Source organism: Myxocyprinus asiaticus, chromosome 23 (genome assembly GCF_019703515.2).
Source record: "Myxocyprinus asiaticus isolate MX2 ecotype Aquarium Trade chromosome 23, UBuf_Myxa_2, whole genome shotgun sequence".
Classification (NCBI taxonomy): Eukaryota; Metazoa; Chordata; class Actinopteri; order Cypriniformes; family Catostomidae; genus Myxocyprinus; species Myxocyprinus asiaticus.
The window spans coordinates 24107823-24127383 of NC_059366.1; the positions used below are offsets into that span (position 1 = coordinate 24107823).

Genomic DNA, 19561 nt, shown 5'->3' on the forward strand with positions numbered 1-19561 from the left:
ACCACAATGTCTCTTGTGTACATTGAATTAACATGCAGTTGTATATCTAAACTAGCAAAACACTAATCCAGTCCTGTGAGAAAACTAAGTTACAATATCTTAAGATAACAACATAAATGTATTGAGCAACCATATTTACATAGTTTACATTTTTAAACTCCAGTGCTACCCTTAAACACAATTTGTTCTTCAAAACACATCACTGCACAATGGGTGTTGTTGAACAGGAGAAAATGCTGGTCATTGTGAAAACCTGTGAATTTTTATGAACAAAAGGCATATTTACTCTGAATTCTATAATTATAGTAAATGACAGTAGATAATTTACTAGTCCCTACTAGAACTAGGAAAAGCTTTTCAATACTGTATATGGGAAGTCATTTCTCATCAAACACATCTATTCCAACAAATAAAGAGTTATAATACTCTTCCACTTGACACCATATAACCCCAAAACAACTGTTCATTTTGTTCAATTAAGCATGTTTCAAATCAGTCTCCACTTCTTGAAAAGATTCAAAACGATTAATCCTTTAGGAGGATATTTTAAATGTCACAGAGAGAACTGAAAATCAAGATGCTGTACTAAATTCAACAACAGACAATGAACAAAATCATTCAGTCCACTAAACAGGGTAATGATTTAAAGTACAGTTAGAATAAAAAGACTGAGAGTTAAAAGACCATTTTGGATTCATGGCAGCAGCCTTAAATAACTAAGATACAGTACAGGTAAGTATACCAGGTAAAGATGCACCAAATCATGATTTAACATAAATAACAACCAATTACGTTGATAAACATTCTATTTTGAAGTTTTAATGAACCCACTGCAGTGTAAACTTTAATAGCATTCTGGTATTTGAATGAAATTATTGGTGGAATGTGATATTAACACATTGCAATGATTGAATAATAGCTGACATACTCTATCAATATTGTTTTTATTTGTTTTTCATTAATTGGCACTAGATTGACAATGTGATGTCCATATACAAAGTTCTGAGTGCCTCCCAACTGAGTTGATCAACAACATTGAATTCATGCCAACCTGAATTTTAGAAATGCAGCTTACAGATCTACAATCCAGACATGTGCACTTCTGGCAGACATAATTACATGAGAATGAATCTGAATTAATGGTAAAAATATCAAAAGGTGCATTATTTTCATCCAGCAAGTCAATCAAGTGGGTATCCAATCGAGCTTTAAAAAAAGAAGACAATTTCCATCAAACAAAGCGGACAACTGCATGGTTCAGGAATCAATTTCAAACAAGTCATTACAGACAAAACCTTCCAAATGCAAGGTAGTGTTGGTACAGACATTAGTATTGGCATCTGTTAATTAGCAATGCCACTTCATCAGATTACTAATAGTTCCTCTTTCCAACATCTAGATATTTTTTATATAAACACTGTGGGCCCTGTTCATGTCTTTCATATGAAACTATGTGACAGAGACTAAAATGCCTGAACACTTTCTAAAAGAATCTGAGATATTGTTTATCAGTGTAAAAAGTGTATGATTCAAGTCCTTGCTTAAAAAACTACAAACCAGCAATTCTATAGTAAATTTACTGGAATGTCACTTCATATTAAATTACATAAAGCAAACAGAATATAAATAAAAGTACCACAGAATAACTCCAGCAGCAATGGCTCAAATATAGATCAAAGACCATGATGTTAATCTTGGAAAAACAAAACGAAATATCATGCGGAACAGACAGATTCAAGACAAAAGTACGATTGTGCTCCAGGAAAAAAGGCAGCTTATTTCAGGATAAAAACTTTTTCTCTAGTTCGAAGACAGAGGGCCGACCAGGAGCGCTCTGTATTCGACAGAGAGGAACAGTACAGTCTCGTTTCTGACCCTCTGTGTCCATGTCCAGCAAAGAGCACCCCATTGTGACCTCTGCAGGGAGGACAATGTCCAAGTTTTGAGCACTCTTCTCCCCAGAATAGTGCCCGAGTGAATAGCTCTTTAGAAGACCCCAGGAGTGAGGTTTACTTCTAAGGGAAAGCGGTCTGGGTCTGGATACTGATTCGCTGGGAGCTTGCTTCTCTTGTGCAGGCTCTCTGTCAGGCTTCTTTCTTAAGGACGAAGAAGTGGTGGAAGAATCAGCTGGGCTGGGCTGGGAGTTACTGCTGCCATTAACTAAAGGAAAGAGAGTAACATCATTAATCAATAACATCTGCATACATAGTCACTGTAAACCAACAAACACCACCAGTCACATGTTTGGACATTCCTAATAATTCTTTACTTGTACAATTTTCCACATTTAAGAGTAATAGTAAAATCATCAAAACTATGAGATAACACAAATGGTAATTATGTAGATCCAAAACTGTAAAATCAAGTGTCTTATTTTTGCATCCTCCAAAATAAATAAAAGAAACTCCACCTAAATTTAACATTCTCTCAACCAACTTTATGAGGCATCCACCTGGGATGCTTTTTAAACCACACTGAAGGATTTCCCATGTATGCTCAGTAATTGGCTGTTTTCCTTATTTTTTTTTTCTTCTAAATTATAATTTTAGTCTGTAGGCACAACTTGTATTTGTCTACACAAACATATTTTGATGGACAAATAACTAAATCCTTTCAAATAAAATGTCAATTTGAGCCCACTGATCTGAGTTAATGCAGAAATGTACAAATGAGTAAAACCTCAAAACGTTTGGGTGCTTTTGTTTTCAAAAAAATATCCCATTATGCCTTCATTCCACCATTTAAAGGAATAGTTCACCAAAAAATGAAAATTCTCACATCAATTACTTACCCTTATGCCATTCCAGATGTGGATGACTTTCGTTCTTCTGCAGAACACAAATGAAGATTTTTAGGAGAATATTTCAGCTCTATAGATCATCACAATGCAAGTGAATGGTGGCCAAAATTGTGAAGCTCCAAAATGCACATAAAGGCATCATAAAAGTAATCCATAAGACTCCAGTGGTTAAATCCATGTCTTCTGCAGTGCTATGATAGGTGTGGGTGAGAAATAGATCAGTGTTTAAGTCCTTTTTTACTATAAATTCTCCTCCCTGCCCAGTAGATGGTGATTGGCATGAAGAACGTGAATCGCCAAAAACAAAAGAAGAATGTGAAAGTGGAGACTAATAGTAAAAACTGACATAAATATTGATCTGTTTCTCAACCACACTTATCATATCGCTTCTAGAGATATGGATTAAACCAGTGGAGTCCTATGGATTAATTTTATGATGCCTTTATGTTCTTCTAGAACTTCAAAGTTTTGGTCACCATTCACTTGCATTGTGAGGACCTACAGAGCTGAGATTTACCCTCATGCATTCTCAGAGGCAAGTAAATGATGAGAGAAGTTTAATTTTTGGGTAAACTATCACTTTAATCCAACCCCCCCCCCACTCCCAAAAAAACAAAAACAAAAAAAAAAACCACTCACTGGTTTGACACACAGCAGGACTAGACTTTTTTCTTCTAAGCTTGGAGTTGGATCCAGAATTATGATCTTGTAAGGGGGTTGCGGGGATAACATCACTTCTCACGGGGTTCATCACACTGGAGCTCATGTTCTGATGTGTCTGGGAATTAGGTGAAGACTCTTTCACTGGGCTGTTCCCAGAAGAACCCACAAAATCTGACTGCAGGAGGCACTTGGTGGAGTTACACTCAGAAATCGATGACATGGATAGCAGGTTAACAGGCCCGGCGGTGACCTCTTCCTTGCGTGAGCGGCCACTTGGCGGGCTGGTGCTGCGGCGGAAGCGAGTGGCGCGCTGAAAAAGGCCCTCTCGTTTTTTCTTCTCCTCTCGTGGCTCCGGTTCCTCGTTGGCAGCGGCCTTACAGACCTCTCGCAAGTCAAAGCCGAATGCGACAGACGCCAGGATGGAGGCGCAGCCATAGAGAACAGAGTCAGTGCGGCGGTGTGTGGCAATACGCTTTAGGCTGTTGGTGGGCGTGTGCTGCGGTGTGGTGCTGGTGGAACTGGTGGATGTTGTTGGGTCCTCCTGGCTGTCACCTCCTCCCAGCCCCTGGCTTTCCCCTTGCTCATCTTTCCACAGAGGTAGATCAATATACACCTGGTTGGGGAACTTGAGTTGCTTTGGTTTGTTGTCAGATCCATCTGCAGAGCATATTTCATCTTTACCATTTCCTGGAACAAATATAAGTCAAATATAATGTAGATGTTAAATTAGATTTAGATACTGAGATGCTTAAGAGCTGAGTTGCCCTGCCCATAATTTCAACTGTTGTGCTCAAGCAAGAAACTTAACCAAGTTCAGCTAAAGCATTTTCCATTTTATGACTTTAAATAACTTGGCTTTTGAACATTTAAATCTAAAATTAAATGTGTTTCAGACAACTTTTCTACATAATTAAAAGAAAGGAGTAAATGGAAGATAAGTGTTCCTTACATACCCTGCTCTGCAAATAAGGCAGCTAATGGAACAGATTTCTGGGCTTTCAGAAGACTAGTGGACCAGGGACTGCTTCCATCTGAGAGAGGTCGAACTCTGAAGACAGTTACATAAAATGATGTTTCTCCACCCACAAAGACAATATTGTTTTAAAGGCATCAAGAAAGTAAATAAAAAAAATATTCCAAAACATGCTCCAACCTCTCAGCACCATTTCCCCTTTCCTTTGTCTGAACAGAATTTGGTCCCCATGTGCGCCCCTTCTTCTTAAACCCTTTCTTAACATCTTCAAACTCCTCTGGTTTGAAATTGGTGCTCCGCCCCCATGTTCTATTGCTCTCATCCAGGGTCACTATTGATAAAGAAGGTACACAGAATTTGAAACAGAATCTTTCATTCTAATCTAAATGAAACTTTCTCCAACTGACAGTTCACAAAAGTAACAGTGGCCAATATTTGTTAGGCCTATATCACAGACTGAGATTCAATCTATTAGTCTTTCATAGCAGAGCAGCAAAAGCATTTTAGGAAATGGACAATTAATGCAACCTCCACCACCCAGCAATATACAGATGGAATCTGTTAGATGAAAGTGTTAGAAAATAATAATAATTTCCTAAAACGGTTAATATCAATTCAGTAAGAACATTGGGTTGACCATTAATGAGCTTTATATCATATATGAAACTTTTTTTTTTTTTGCACTTGAGATGAGTTAGTTTATTTGCAATGGCAAGCTATTGATGCAACCAGTCACATTTAGTTGATTCAACAAAGCTTGGCAGCACCAGCTCAAGGTCTACCAGAATGTTCTTGATCCCCAAAAGTGGTCAAAGCAAAATGGCACACCATTATTAGGACTTAATAAGCAACAAGCAATGCGTTATGACTTTGCCAAAACCTTTTGTTTCCCATAGGCAACAAACAAAAAGAGATGTTGTTAAACCAAAGCCATAGTGATCAGAAATCACACCAACACACAGTGGATTGGGTGGTTTTTATCCCACAGGACTACAGTGTCCTTGCCTTTCTTCCTAAACCCGCTAGGAGGTTTACACTCGCTTGTGATATCCACATCTTGGTGATACACAAACATGCTGTGTCTTTGGCTACTGTCACCTGGGTGGCTCACTGATGGGGAAAAAATATGTTACACGTGTGACAGACACAGGATTCACCAACCATTGGCAATGACCTGGATGTCACTATGACCTGAATGCATGTACTGTCACATTGAGTTGATGTCAAAAATGCTGACAAATAGATTGACTGATTGATTTATTTAATTAGTTTGATAAAATCTGTGTTTAATTACCAAATATCAGGACTGGCCAGTAATATCTCAGTTTAAATGTTTGCTAGTCACAACACAATGAAAACAAACCATGAATCATGGGTAATCACATTTCCTTGGCACATGATCTTTTTTTGATGTACTGAAACTGGCAAACCTTTAAACAGAAAAGATATACTAATCCTGATATTAGGTTGACAAAACAGTGATGCTAACAAACTTATATCATTGCTAAAGTTACATTTTCATGTACTTTTGTAATCACTGGACACTCAGAGAGTGAGAAAATCAAGAGGAAAAACAAGAGAATAAAGTTTGAACTTCAAAAAATAATTACATAACAGCAATATAAAAAAAAATATTGGAAAACAATTTTGGTAAAATATAAAATTCAATCCCAACACAGATGTTGTATGTTGTGTAAAAGAGGGGGTACATACACTGGATGGCTCGGAGGCGGGGGATCAGTGAAGGGCTGCTGGGGGGGCTGGAGTTGGTGCTGTTAAGGCTTCTCCTCTTGTCCATAGTGGGCGAGGCCTGAACTGTGATCTTATGTTGAAAATCTGTTGCACACAAAAAGGTAACACTGTAGTAGTGTAAAAAAACACTGAAATGATGGCAGATTAATTTGTCCCACAAGACATTCATTTTAAACTATGAACTAAATAGATTTTGGCTCTAGGGGTGGGTCACGTTGGTTGACTTGTCATCCAACAACTGACTAGTCAATTACTGAGGTCGACCCGACTACATTTTTGACTACAGTATATTTACATTTATGTCTTTTTTTTTTTCTTTTTTTTTTTGCAGTTCCCTTCCTTTAAGCTCCATCTACTTGTTTTTGAATACAAGAACAAATCTTAGGTAAATACACCCTAAGAAATGTGTCTGATCAGTATCAGGTAAAATTGAAACCAGCCTAATTATTAAGACCAATTAGTCGACTAGTCATTCAAGCAACCCACAGTCTAGTCCATTTTAAAAATATGTAGTTTTGCTCAGTCCTCATTAGCTCACTGATAAGATCACTTCTCCAGCTCTAACCTGAGGGTAAGCTGATGCGGTTGCCATCTTTGAGCTTCAGACGGCTGCGCTTAAATTTGCCCTTCCGTTTCTTAACATTGGGCTTGTCCTTGTTGAGTTGGAAGATGAGGATGTTGAGCTCTCGCTCAAGCACGTTAATTTCTCGCTCGGCCAGTTGCTGTTCCCTCCTCTTCAAAAGTTCTTCATGAGACTTCTGTTGAAGGGCTGCTCGTGTCAGCTCCTCCTCTCGAGAACGAAGCTCCTGTTGGTGTGAAGAACAGTTACGATCAAGTACATTCAGTAAGGATGTATTTATACGTGACTAAACACGTTTTTTTGATGTACAGAATCATAATGAAAGGAGCCAAAACTTGACTGTTCCCTTGCTGATTATCTACTCTGTGCCCATAAGCAAAAAGACATCAGTAGTATGAATGGCAGTCTCACTTCCTTTGGCCTTGGAGGACAGATCTCATATTCCTATCTACCTGTGAACGGCTGATTTCAAATCAGATTTTGTTCTTGGTTTTACCCTTGAGCACCACAAACATGACAATAATGCAAGACTTGTGAGTTATTCACAAAGTAGAGGCAAAAATAGTAAACTGTAATTTACAGTAAATTAGCACACAAAAAAGTTTGGTGCCTATTCTACTCCAATAACCAACAAGAATGTGGACAATGAAATGAACTAGAATACTGTAACATTTTATTAGCTTTTCTTTAACTAGGAAATGCTATGTGATTGCATCTCTTCAAGAGAATAAAGCCAAATGTATATTCGGTCAGACGGAAATGCTGCAGGACGCCTGCAGGACGCGTGACGCAAATCTTGTCATCAGCTGAGTGCTCGAGCACTTTTTCTAACCACGCATCTTTGAACAAGCAGAATGTGAATGCGCCTAGAAATATTTGCACTAATTAGTAGTTCCACAAAGTGGCAACACTCACATTTGAGCCATTGCTGTTACAAAGAAACGCATGATGTAATCCCCGGTAAACATCAGCAGATGAAGGTAACAACAACAATAGTGGATGTGCAAGTCAAGAGAGTGTGTGTGAAGAGGTCTGGAGATACCAGCATTTGTATAACTTGAGTCTGATGGACTATGAAGACATCTTTATGGATCTAAACTCCTGAAGAGAAATAGTCTGGTGTTTCATACCAGTTGTAGCATGCATACGACAATCTCCTGTGTATGCGTGCACAGTTATTTAGAGTAGAGGTCGACCAATAGTGAATTTTACCGATACCAAGGTGGTGGTGGGAAAGGCCAATAACAGATTAATCCATTTATAGAATGTCAAAAAATGTCTTATTCTTTCCTTACTATGAAGGATACAGACAAAGAGTCCTAAATAAATAAAATCCCAGATGCAGTTTATTGTTCAACCAAAATCCCAAAAATAAAGAGAAAAAAAAAAGATTTGGTACATAATGTATTGTAAGTATATACATGCCAAAAACAGACCGGAGACTATTATTTTTTTCTGATTAACACTTTTTATTGATTAACAAAACTGACAAAGAAAAGCAAAACCTATATTCACAGAATCAACATTTAACCCCCACTATTACCCCTCACCCTCCCAATCCCCAACCCCACCCTGACCCTCAACAAACATCTCTGTGGTCACACATGAGTATACAAAAAAAATAAAAAATACATATATACATATACATATGTTTATCCCCTAAATTAATCGCCCCATCGCCTAAAATACAGAGTCTGGTGCAAAATGAAATTTGAACAGAATTGTTAAGTATTATTCAAAACAGTTTCTGCTCTCATTGAGTAAAGCCGTTTGGCCTAATCTCTTGTGAATAACTTCATAAGAAGCTTTGGGGAACTTTGCCAAGAAACACACAAGGGCAGATAATTTGGATTACAATGACAATTAACAAATGAAGAAACTGTTTATTTACTTGGGTAAAAGTTCATTTGATACACCAAGTAAAAAAGGAAATAATTTTGTGACAGGACTGTACCATACCTAAAGCGGTGGGAAAATTCACTGATTTTTAAATGGCACACAAAGTCAAGATAGCTACTTGTAGTTTTAGCTGACTTGCAGGAAAAGGCATTCTTGATCAAGCAATGACAAATCCCTTTCAACATAACAAGCAGCTTAGACCGGAAGCAGCTTATCATATTAACTTTATTGAACACTAAAGCCCGATTGCAAATAGCTTGCTTTGTTGAGGGGATCAGTTAAACTAAATACAGTTATTCAGTTAAAATCTAAACAATATATGAATAACAGCAAGCAGGTATGAGCACTGCAGGATGAACAATGCAAGGCTTTCATATAAAAAACAAAACTTGTTTGTGACAAAATGACTACCAGTAAAAGATCATGGGAGAAAAGGTTACATTGTTATTAGTTTTGTAATGTAGTGGGTACTTTTTGTCCAAGGCAACTTAAATACTCTAAATTCAGGTATAGTCCCCAGGTAAAACCACAGTAAAGTGTTTTGATCAATGGCATAAAAGTGAAACTTCATCTCAGCAGTTCTCCAGTTAATGTGTTGCTACCTTGGATTAGTTTTTCTGTTACCAGCCAAGAGCCTTGACACCAAGGCTATAACACCCCAGTCACTGTTTTACCTATGACTAAAGCCCAAAGTATACTTCGGTCAAGTGTAACGCAAATCTCATCATCAGCAGAGTGCGCAAGCACTGAACGCGTGCAGCCCGATTTTTCTAACCTCACGTCTTTGAACGCGCAGAATGCGCATACACCTGGAATTATTTGCACGAATTAGTGGATCCACAAGGTGGCAATACTCACATTTGAGCCATTGTTGTTACGAAGAAACACTAGATGTAATCGCCAGTAAATAACAGGAGACGAAGATAAAAACAACAACAGTCGTAGCGCGTATGTGCCAACCACCTGTGTATGCGTGCACCGTCAAATGGAGCATACTCTGACAGGCTCGCGTTTGATTGTACGTAGACGCTGTGCGTTCGTGACAAAATGGAAGTATACTTTGGGTTCAAGTTTCCATTGAACACCAACTGTCACAACAAAGCTACACAGCACACTAACAAACTGTCTCAAAAGGCCTTGAAAAAACCCCTCAAGACAATAATTAGACCTTTAAATCTATGTCAATTAAAACTCAAGGTCGTCGCAAAATGAGAGGAGCCACCAACCTTTTCTTTAGTGCGTAGCTCGTCGAACATCTCCTGGATCTCCACTCTCCAGTCCTCCTGCATTGAGTGGAAGGAGTCCTGTGGCATGGTGGCCATCACAGCCTCCTCTATGGCAGTCAGTTGCTCCAAGATGGCAGCAAAGTATGGACGGATATGGGGATCCTGCTCCCAGCATTCTATGAAAACAAAATATGTTAGAACTTGTATAGATGCAAATGAATGATCATTTAGACCAAATTTAATTAATTGCTGAATTAATTAATAGTATTGGTCCATCTATAAGAAAACACTGTGGAAAAGGTGATGCATAAATGTCAGAATATGTCAGTCAATGGTATTGGCATTGTTGTGCGGAATAACATACAGGTGCATCTCAATAAATTAGAATGTCGTGGAAAAGTTCATTTATTTCAGTAATTCAACTCAAATTGTGAAACTCGTGTATTAAATAAATTCAATGCACACAGACTGAAGTAGTTTAAGTCTTTGGTTCTTTTAATTGTGATGATTTTGGCTCACATTTAACAAAAACCCACCAATTCACTCTCTCAACAAATTAGAATATGGTGACATGCCAATCAGCTAATCAACTCAAAACACCTGCAAAGGTTTTCTGAGCCTTCAAAATGGTCTCTCAGTTTGGTTCACTAGGCTACACAATCATAGGGAAGACTGCTGATCTGACAGTTGTCCAGAAGACAATCATTGACACTTTTCACAAGGAGAGTAAGCCACAAACATTCATTGCCAAAGAAGCTGGCTGTTCACAGAGTGCTGTATCCAAGCATATTAACAGAAAGTTGAGTGGAAGGAAAAAGTGTGGAAGAAAAAGATGCACAACCAACCGAGAGAACCGCAGCTTATGAGGATTGTCAAGCAAAATCGATTGAGGCTGGAGTCAAGGCATCAAGAGCCACCACACACAGACGTGTCAAGGAATTTGGCTACAGTTGTCGTATTCCTCTTGTTAAGCCACTCCTAAACCACAGACAATGTCAGAGGCGTCTTACCTGGGCTAAGGAGAAGAAGAACTGGACTGTTGCCCAGTGGTCCAAAGTCCTCTTTTCAGATGAGAGCAAGTTTTGTATTTCATTTGGAAACCAAGGTCCTAGAGTCTGGAGGAAGGGTGGAGAAGCTCATAGCCCAAGTTGCTTGAAGTCCAGTGTTAAGTTTCCACAGTCTGTGATGATTTGGGGTGCAATGTCATCTGCTGGTGTTGGTCCATTGTGTTTTTTGAAAACCAAATTCACTGCACCCGTTTACCAAGACGTTTTGGAGCACTTCATGCTTCCTTCTGCTGACCAGCTTTTTAAAGATGTTGATTTCATTTTCCAGCAGGATTTGGCACCTGCCCACACTGCCAAAAGCACCAAAAGTTGGTTAAATGACCATGGTGTTGTGTGCTTGACTGGCCAGCAAACTCTCCAGACCTGAACCCCATAGAGAATCTATGGGGTATTGTCAAGAGGAAAATGAGAAACAAGAGACCAAAAAATGCAGATGAGCTGAAGGCCACTGTCAAAGAAACCTGGGCTTCCATACCACCTCAGCAGTGCCACAAACTGATCACCTCCATGCCACGCCGAATTGAGGCAGTAATTAAAGCAAAAGGAGCCCCTACCAAGTATTGAGTACATATACAGTAAATGAACATACTTTCCAGAAGGCCAACAATTCACTAAAAATGTTTTTTTTTTATTGGTCTTATGATGTATTCTAATTTGTTGAGATAGTGAATTGGTGGGTTTTTGTTAAATGTGAGCCAAAATCATCACAATTAAAAGAACCAAAGACTTAAACTACTTCAGTCTGTGTGCATTGAATTTAATACACGAGTTTCACAATTTGAGTTGAATTACTGAAATAAATGAACTTTTCCACGACATTCTAATTTATTGAGATGCACCTGTACTACACAGTGGGACAAAACAAATAGATGTGGAATACCATCTAATAGCAGACATACCCTCCATGAGCTTGGCGAAGGGCTCGGGACAGGTAGATGGAATGGGAAGGGTTAATTTGTTGACAGCCACACCATAGGCAACTGCCAAACCATCAATGCCACGGTAAGGAACCTCTCCAGTCAATAATTCCCAAAGGAGGACACCATAACTAGATAGAGAGAAAAAAAAAAAAAACAGATTAGGGATCAAATGGATAAACTTTTCCTAACTGTGCACCATATGTTTATTCTAATCACACAACAGTAATTGTGCATTCCTGGTACAGTATTAAAGCAATAGTTAATGGAAAAACTTTAAAAAACTGTCATAATTTATTGATAAAATAATGCAAGTTCTCACATGAACGCTCATGAACGTGTGTAATGGACGTCTTATCATTGAAAAATTACTTAAATTTGGGGGTGATGGGATATCTTTAAAACCTATTGTATGCCTTCAAAAAACTTGAAATTTGACGCATGTTGCACAGATTTTATTATGCTTTTGGGTCCTTTCTTTAAGCTTTACAGCGAAGGCACTATCCACTACCAAATGTAACTGCCAAGATATTTACTAAAACATCTCCTTTGAGTTGAGAGAAAAAGTAATGTGTTTGGAACGGCAGGGGGTAAGTTATAACATTTTCATTTTTGGTTGAATTATTCCTTTAACCAGGTTGGCCGCTTAAACATTCCTAAAGCAAGTGTGCATACAGCCCACAGATGTCTATGTATGATAATTTTCCTCCTTTCTAATAAATATTTTCCCCCTATCAATAAAGAGTTCCCCTGTCTCCTCACGCTAAGAGAAGCCAATTATGTGGTGGCATGCAGTAATCAATGACTGAGCAAAGTGGTATGAGAAATTGACAAATGAGCTAAAAGGAATAATTTACTAGAAAATAATGGCTATGGCTTCAGAAGACTTGGAATATGTCGCATGGACTACTCTTATGGTGCTTTTTTTTCTCCTTTTTGTCGCTTGACAGCCCATGATCATTATGCACTGCTGTTGAATGGTAATGATCTATACGAAAATTCTTTACTTTTTTTTTGGTTTAAATTGAAAACATAACATCTGGGTTTGGAACAACCTGAGGGTGAGGGTGTACACATTTACCTTTCACAAACAGACTAAAAGGCCAGTTAGAACACCACCCAATGCTCTAATCATTTGAATCTGATCTAACATTTCTCTGAACCCAACAACAAAATCGAAACTCTCAAATCTCTGAGTCACATTACTGGTGAATAGGCTTTGACAAGGCAATTAACTTCAAAATGAAAAGATTACCTCCAAACATCACTCCCTTTGGAAAACAGGGAGGACTTGATGACCTCAGGAGCCATCCAGGAGTAAGTTCCAGCCGCACTCATTTTTGTCGTTTTGTGCCATTCTCGAGCCAGGCCAAAGTCAGTAATCTTCAGGGTTTTTCGACCAATGTCATCATTTTCAATTTTTTCAAGTAACAAAACTAAAGAGAACAGAGACGAGAAATGTTCAACATTTTATTCACTTCTACATTTTAGTGCAAAAAGAAATTGCAAAGACCTTGCGATATTTTTGAACCGGTCTGTTCTGCTCAGCCATTTTAAGGTATGATGGGAATGTTTTCAACGCAAGAGCATTAGCCTTTGAGCATTTTCGTCAGTGAATAACAATATAGGAATGCAAAGAGAGCGATCATATTTCCACTCTTTTTTCATGAAGTGGAATCTTCAAGGACACAGGCCTACATAAAGAACTCAGTGACATTCAAGTCTCTCTAGTTTACAATACAGTCATGTACCAAGTGACAACTAAAACGAGAATGTAGGTCAGCTTGCTTTGAAGTCAGGAACATCCTGAGGTCAGGAGTAGTATTATTTCACACCAGTTCTGTCCTTGACAAACATCCAACTGCAAACCTTTATCAATATCAGTATGTAATAAAAAAGGAGCCCCTCAGCTGAAAGAGGACAACAAGATGCCTGTTTAATCTGACCTCGACTCCCTTTCCATTACAACCTGAGGGAGTAACTGAGCACTTTTATCTGTAGTTACGTTTCATTAAACACTTTTTAACTTTCCCATGCTTTTTTGGTTCATAGTTATCATCCAGCTTACATTGGACAGTACTGGCATTGACTATACTCCCAGTTATTTACGTTACAGTGGAAGACATTTAGAATGTCTGTAACATTTCTTTCTATTACTGTAACTGTTTAGTGTAACATTATAAATATTTAGAGAGGAGTTTGGTTCTTTTTGAATGCTGAACAGGGAGTCAGGTCTTATTTTAAACAAGAGATAAAATATTTGCTTGCTAACGAGTTCTGGTGAAAAATTCTTTGTTCACAAAACTTATTTTAGGACGTGAAAATTGGGATTCCATTTCAAACAGGTTTCAGCTGTTTGATGCTTTCTTTATCTCAGCTCTTGGTTTTATGTACTAGGTTTGCTCTCTTTTAAGTAAATAAACTGTTGGCATACGCACTGTCAAATATTTATTATTTTATTACTTAATGCATCTGTCTAAATGAAATAATAGAAAGAAGAAACATTTCCAAACACACAAAGCCAGTCAACCATCTGGCTCAGAGTTTTGAATTTGGACACTTTTCAGTAAAACATGCGCAACAAAGTTTGTTTGGATTATAAATGTTGAATGTAACACTCACACTTAAGATTACAACTTAATGAACCAAAAAGTAAAGTTTTATGGGAATTTAAACAGATAGTTCACCCAAAAATGAAAAATCTCTCATTTTCTCACCCTTATGCCATCCCAGATGTGTATGACTTTTTCTTCTGCAGAACACAAATGAAGATTTTTAGAAGAATATTTCAACTCCATCCAATGCACGTGAAATATTTACGCTCCAAAAAGCACATAAAGGCAGCATAAAAGTAAACCATACAACTCCAGTGTTTTAATCCATATCTTCAGAAGCGATATGATAGGTCTGGGTGAGAAACATATCAATATTTAAATCATTTTTTGCAAGAAATTCTTCTCCCTGCCCAGTAGGGGGTGATATACATAAAGAATATGAATCACCAAAAACACAAGAATGTGAAAGTTAAGTGGAGATTGACTGAGCAGGGAGGAGGATTTATAGTAAAATCATGTCAATTCATTTTTATTTGTATAGCGCTTTTCACAACACACATCGTTTCAAAGCAGCTTCACAGGAAATCATGCATTAACAAAAAATAATAATAATAATAATAATAATAATGAAACTAATATCTATAAAGTCTTAGAGTGATCATTCTGTAGTTTGATTAAATGATTGTAAATTGTGTATAAAAATTAAATAATTGTATTTAGAACCCCTGTGAGCAAGCTGAAGGCGACTGTGGCAAGGAACACAAAACTCCATAAGATGTTGGTTAATGGAGAAAAATAACCTTGGGAGAAACCAGGCCCACTGAGAGGGCCAGTTCCCCTCTGGCTAAACAACATGAATATAATGCCAATATTAGTTATTTGTGTACAGTGCAAGTCATGGTTTAAAATGTGTAAATTAAGTAAGTGTTAAGGTCCAGTGTTTAAAAAAAAAAAAAAAAGATTTTTTATGAACTTTAATGACTAATGTCTTTGAAGTCCATCCTGGATTAACTGCAGAAGTTCACATAGATGCATTGTCCTTTGTTAGTTGGCTGATGAAGGCTTTTGTTGGCAATTAAATGATAGTCTATGTATTCCATTTCAAGAGTGTATTCCATCAACAGACAAAGGTGATGCAGGCAGAGATCAATGCAGGTCATTTCGATGAGGTTCGTTGGGGTCCATCCTAAGTCCAAGGTTCAGGCAGTGGCATATGAAGTATCCGATGTCTTACAGTTGGAGTTGGCATCAGTTCATCTTCTGAAGTCAAAAGACTGAAGTGATGTCTGGCTAGCATCGGCTGTAGTTTGTCGTCATCACTCAGCGACACGTAGCAATGGAGCCCAACACCAAGCAGGAATGGAGCTGGATCTGGCCGGCTCTGGTAACCTAGGGATATGAATCCCGAGATTGAGACATGGAAACAAATAGACTAATATTAGCGTAGATGCCATTCAATTTTATGCAGATTTATAAATCACGACAGATGATTCTGGTTCCGGCAGACCTAGCTAAAGCAGCCTAATTGTGAGTTGATGGATAAATTAGGTGTGTGCCTGGATAAATAGAGGAGACTTTAGTCTAGACTTAAACTGAGTGTGTCTGCATCCTGAACAGTGTTAGGGAGAATCTTCAATAGTTTAGGAGCCAAATATGAAAAGGATCTACCTCCATTTGTGGATTTTGATATTCTTGGAATTATTAACAAGCCATAATTTTGTGATCGTAATGAACGTGACAGAATATAGCAAGTCAGAAGATCACTTAAGTACTGTGGAGCTAGACCATTCAAAGCTTTGTACGTAGTTAACAGAAATGTAAAATTAATGAAATTTAACAGGTAACCAATGTAGCGACAATAAAATTGGGCTAATATGATCATATTTCTTGGTTCTAGTCAGCACTCTGGCAGCTGCATTTTGAACCAACTGAAGTTTATTTATTGAACTTGCTGGACATCCTCCCAGTAATGCATTACAATAATCTAATCTTGAGGTCATGAACGCATGAATGAGTTTTTCGGCATCTGCAACAGAGAGCATGTGTCGTAACTTAGCAATATTTCTGAGGTGGAAGAATGCTGTTCTACAAACACTGGCAATTTGATTTTCAAAGGACAGATTGGTATAAAATATAACACCTAAGTTCTTGGCTGTAGAAGACGACGTAACAGTACATCCATCGAGAGTCAAATTATATTTTAGTGGCTTATTTTTAGTGGTTTCTGGTCCAAAAATTAGTACCTCTGTTTTGTCGGAATTGAGTAGAAGGACATTTCTGACCATCCAATCTTTGATTTAGTTGATACACTTCAGCTAATTTGGAGAATTGTGAATTTTCATTGGGTTTAGAAAAAATATAAAGTTGGGTATTGTTGGCATAACAGTGGAAACTTATTCCATGATTCCTGATAATATCTCCCAGGGGAAGCATGTATAAGGAGAAAAGCAAAGGCCCTAAAACTGATCCGTGTGGCACTCCATACTTAACTTTTGTTTGATTTGACAATTCCTCGTTTACAAATATAAAGTGGTAGTGGTCTGATAAATAGGACCTAAACCATGCTAATGCAAGTCAACATAATTCTCCAGCCTGTTCAAGAGAATGTCATTAACTATCATGTCAAAGGCAGCACTAAGATCTAAAAGCACTAGAAGAGAAATGCAGCCGCTATCGGATGATAAGAGCAAGTCATTTGTAACTCTAATAAGTGCAGTCTCTGTAATGTGATGGGGCCTAAATCCTGACTAAAATTGTTCATATATACCATTTCTCTGTAGAAATGAACATAGTTGGGAGGGCACTACCTTTTCTAGTATTTTCAACATAAATGGTAGATTTGAAATCAGTCTGTAATTAGCCAATTCTCCAGGACCAAGCTGTGGCTTCTTAATAAGTGGTTTGATAACAGCCATTTTAAAGTTTCTCGGGACATGTCCTGAGGATAGCGAGGAGTTAATAATAATAATAATAAGAAGAGGTTCTGAGATTACAGGGAATATCTTTTTTAAGAGCTTAGTTGGTATTGGATCTAACATACATGTTGTGGCTTTTGATTTCTTTTATAAGTTTTGTTAGCTCTTCAAGACCTATGACAGCAAAGGAATGAAGTTGAGGAAAATTATGAGACACTGTTTTCTGAGGTGCTGTGACAGTTGATTGCATAGTTCCAATTTTATTTCTATTTTATCAGTCAAGAAATTCATGAAGTCATTACTATTGTGCTGCGATGGAATATCTGGTTCAGTCAATGCTTTATTCCTAACAAATTTAGCCACAGTACTGAATAAACACCTAGGATTGTTGTTTATTTTCTATGAGTTTACTCAGATATGCTGACCTGCCAGCTTTTAGTGCCTGTCTGTAGCTACAGACACTATCCTTCCATGCACCACGAAATACCTCTAATTTTGTATTCTTCCACTTGCGCTCCATTTTCTGAGCTGCTCTCTTAAGAGCATGTGTGTGATCATTGTACCATGGTTGATCATTGTACCATGGTGCAGGTCTTTTTTCTTGAATGTTCTTTAATTGAAGGTGGGGGGGGGGGGGGCGACACTATCAAGAGTGCTAGAGAAGACTGTATTTATATTTTCTGTTATTACAAGTTCTTCTAGACTTTTTGACTTACTGAATATGTGAGACAATTCTGGAAGATTATTAGTGAAGCTATCTTTAATGGTCGAAAGAATAGTTCTACCTGAACGATAGCATGGTGTAGATTGAGTGATATTAGCTGATCGCAGCAAACAAGAGATGAGGTAATGATCCGAGATGTCATCGCTCCGTGGTAGAATTTCTATAGTATCAAAATCAACTCCATATGACAGAATGAAATCTAGCATATGATTATGGTGATGAGTTGGTCCTATCACATTTGGTGTGACTCCAAGAGTTGAGAATATCAATAAATGCTAATCCCAATGTGTCATTTTCATTATCTATGTGAATGTTGAAGTCACCAACAATAAAATTAACCAAAAACTTCACTGTAAATTGTAGCAACACCTCCTCCTCAACCCTTCAGACGAGGCTCATGTTTATAACAATAACCTGGGGGAGTAGATACGTTTAAACGAATATATTCATCTGGTTTAAACCAGGTTTCAGTCAAACAGAGCACATCCAAAATATGATCTGTAATAATTTCATTTACAATTGGTGCTTTGGTAGAAAGAGATCTACTGTTTAGTAGCCCTACCTTTATATGATGTTTACCCTTTTTTTTTTTTTTTTTTTTTTTTTTTTAAGTTTGACCTTCATTTTTTTCTAAATGATTTAGTGAGAGTTTTGTGTTTGGTAGTTCAGGGAACAGACACAGTCTCTATATGATATCTAGGTGATACAGTCCCTATGTGTTGTAGTTTGTGTGACGTCTCAAGGCAGCTAGCAGACGTTCGGATTAACCAGTTTGTCTGCTTCCTGACCTGGGCCCCAGTTAGTCAAATACTATCACTATTTATTAAGACTATGAGGCAAATTACTAGAGAGGACAGCGGCACCTTCCCTGGGGGGATGGAGTCAGTCTCTTTTTAACAGGTCAGGCCTACCCCAAAACTCTTACAACTGTCTATAAATCCTATTCTATTCTCCGGACACCACTCAGACATCCAGCCATTCAGTGACTCAATTGTCAAGTGATTCAATTTTAGAAAATCTACGTTTAGCATTAGTCAGCACTTGTAAATTTGATCTGATGTCAGATGCTTGAGCCCCGGAAATACATTTACCAATGGTGGCTGGAGTCTCTATTTCCAAGTTCCTTACAACAGAATCACCAATTATTAAGGCTCTTTCAACATGATTCTCAGTGGGTGCATCACTGAGTGGGGAGAAACGATTGGAAACCCTAACAGGAACAGGAGAGTGGTGTCACCCAATCGCCCTGCTGCTGGGGCTCTACAGCCGGAACCAAAGTGTGTGTATTGCTCGCTGTTCTACCCGCATCTGAAACCGTATCTACCGGCTTCTCTGTCTGACTGACCTCCACTATTGTTCGGATGTGTGTCTCTAACTCATTAATCTTCTTCGCCAGCCTGACTCATTCCTTACATTTATCACATGTGAATCCCTCTCTGCTGACGGAAGAAGCTATAGTAAACATGTGGCATGCAATGCAGGAAGAAATG

General features: G+C 38.0%; 1 protein-coding gene across 2 annotated transcripts in view; it reads right to left on the reverse strand.

Moving 5' to 3' along the window:
- Positions 1-83: 83 nt before the first annotated feature.
- Positions 84-19561, reverse strand: part of LOC127414123 (mitogen-activated protein kinase kinase kinase 21-like) — a 28086-nt gene continuing 8608 nt past the window's right edge. Inside the window, exons 2-11 of one of the 2 annotated variants that reach the window (XM_051651899.1) lie at positions 13133-13313; positions 11860-12008; positions 9894-10069; positions 6754-6994; positions 6150-6272; positions 5442-5546; positions 4617-4767; positions 4417-4511; positions 3440-4150; positions 84-2160 (exon numbers count right to left, since the gene is read on the reverse strand). In XM_051651899.1, coding sequence (XP_051507859.1) covers positions 1781-2160; positions 3440-4150; positions 4417-4511; positions 4617-4767; positions 5442-5546; positions 6150-6272; positions 6754-6994; positions 9894-10069; positions 11860-12008; positions 13133-13313 — 2312 coding nt within the window. In that variant the 3' untranslated portion in view covers positions 84-1780. The remainder of the gene's footprint in view (positions 2161-3439; positions 4151-4416; positions 4512-4616; positions 4768-5441; positions 5547-6149; positions 6273-6753; positions 6995-9893; positions 10070-11859; positions 12009-13132; positions 13314-19561) is intronic. The other variant, XM_051651900.1, reaches the window with a different exon arrangement.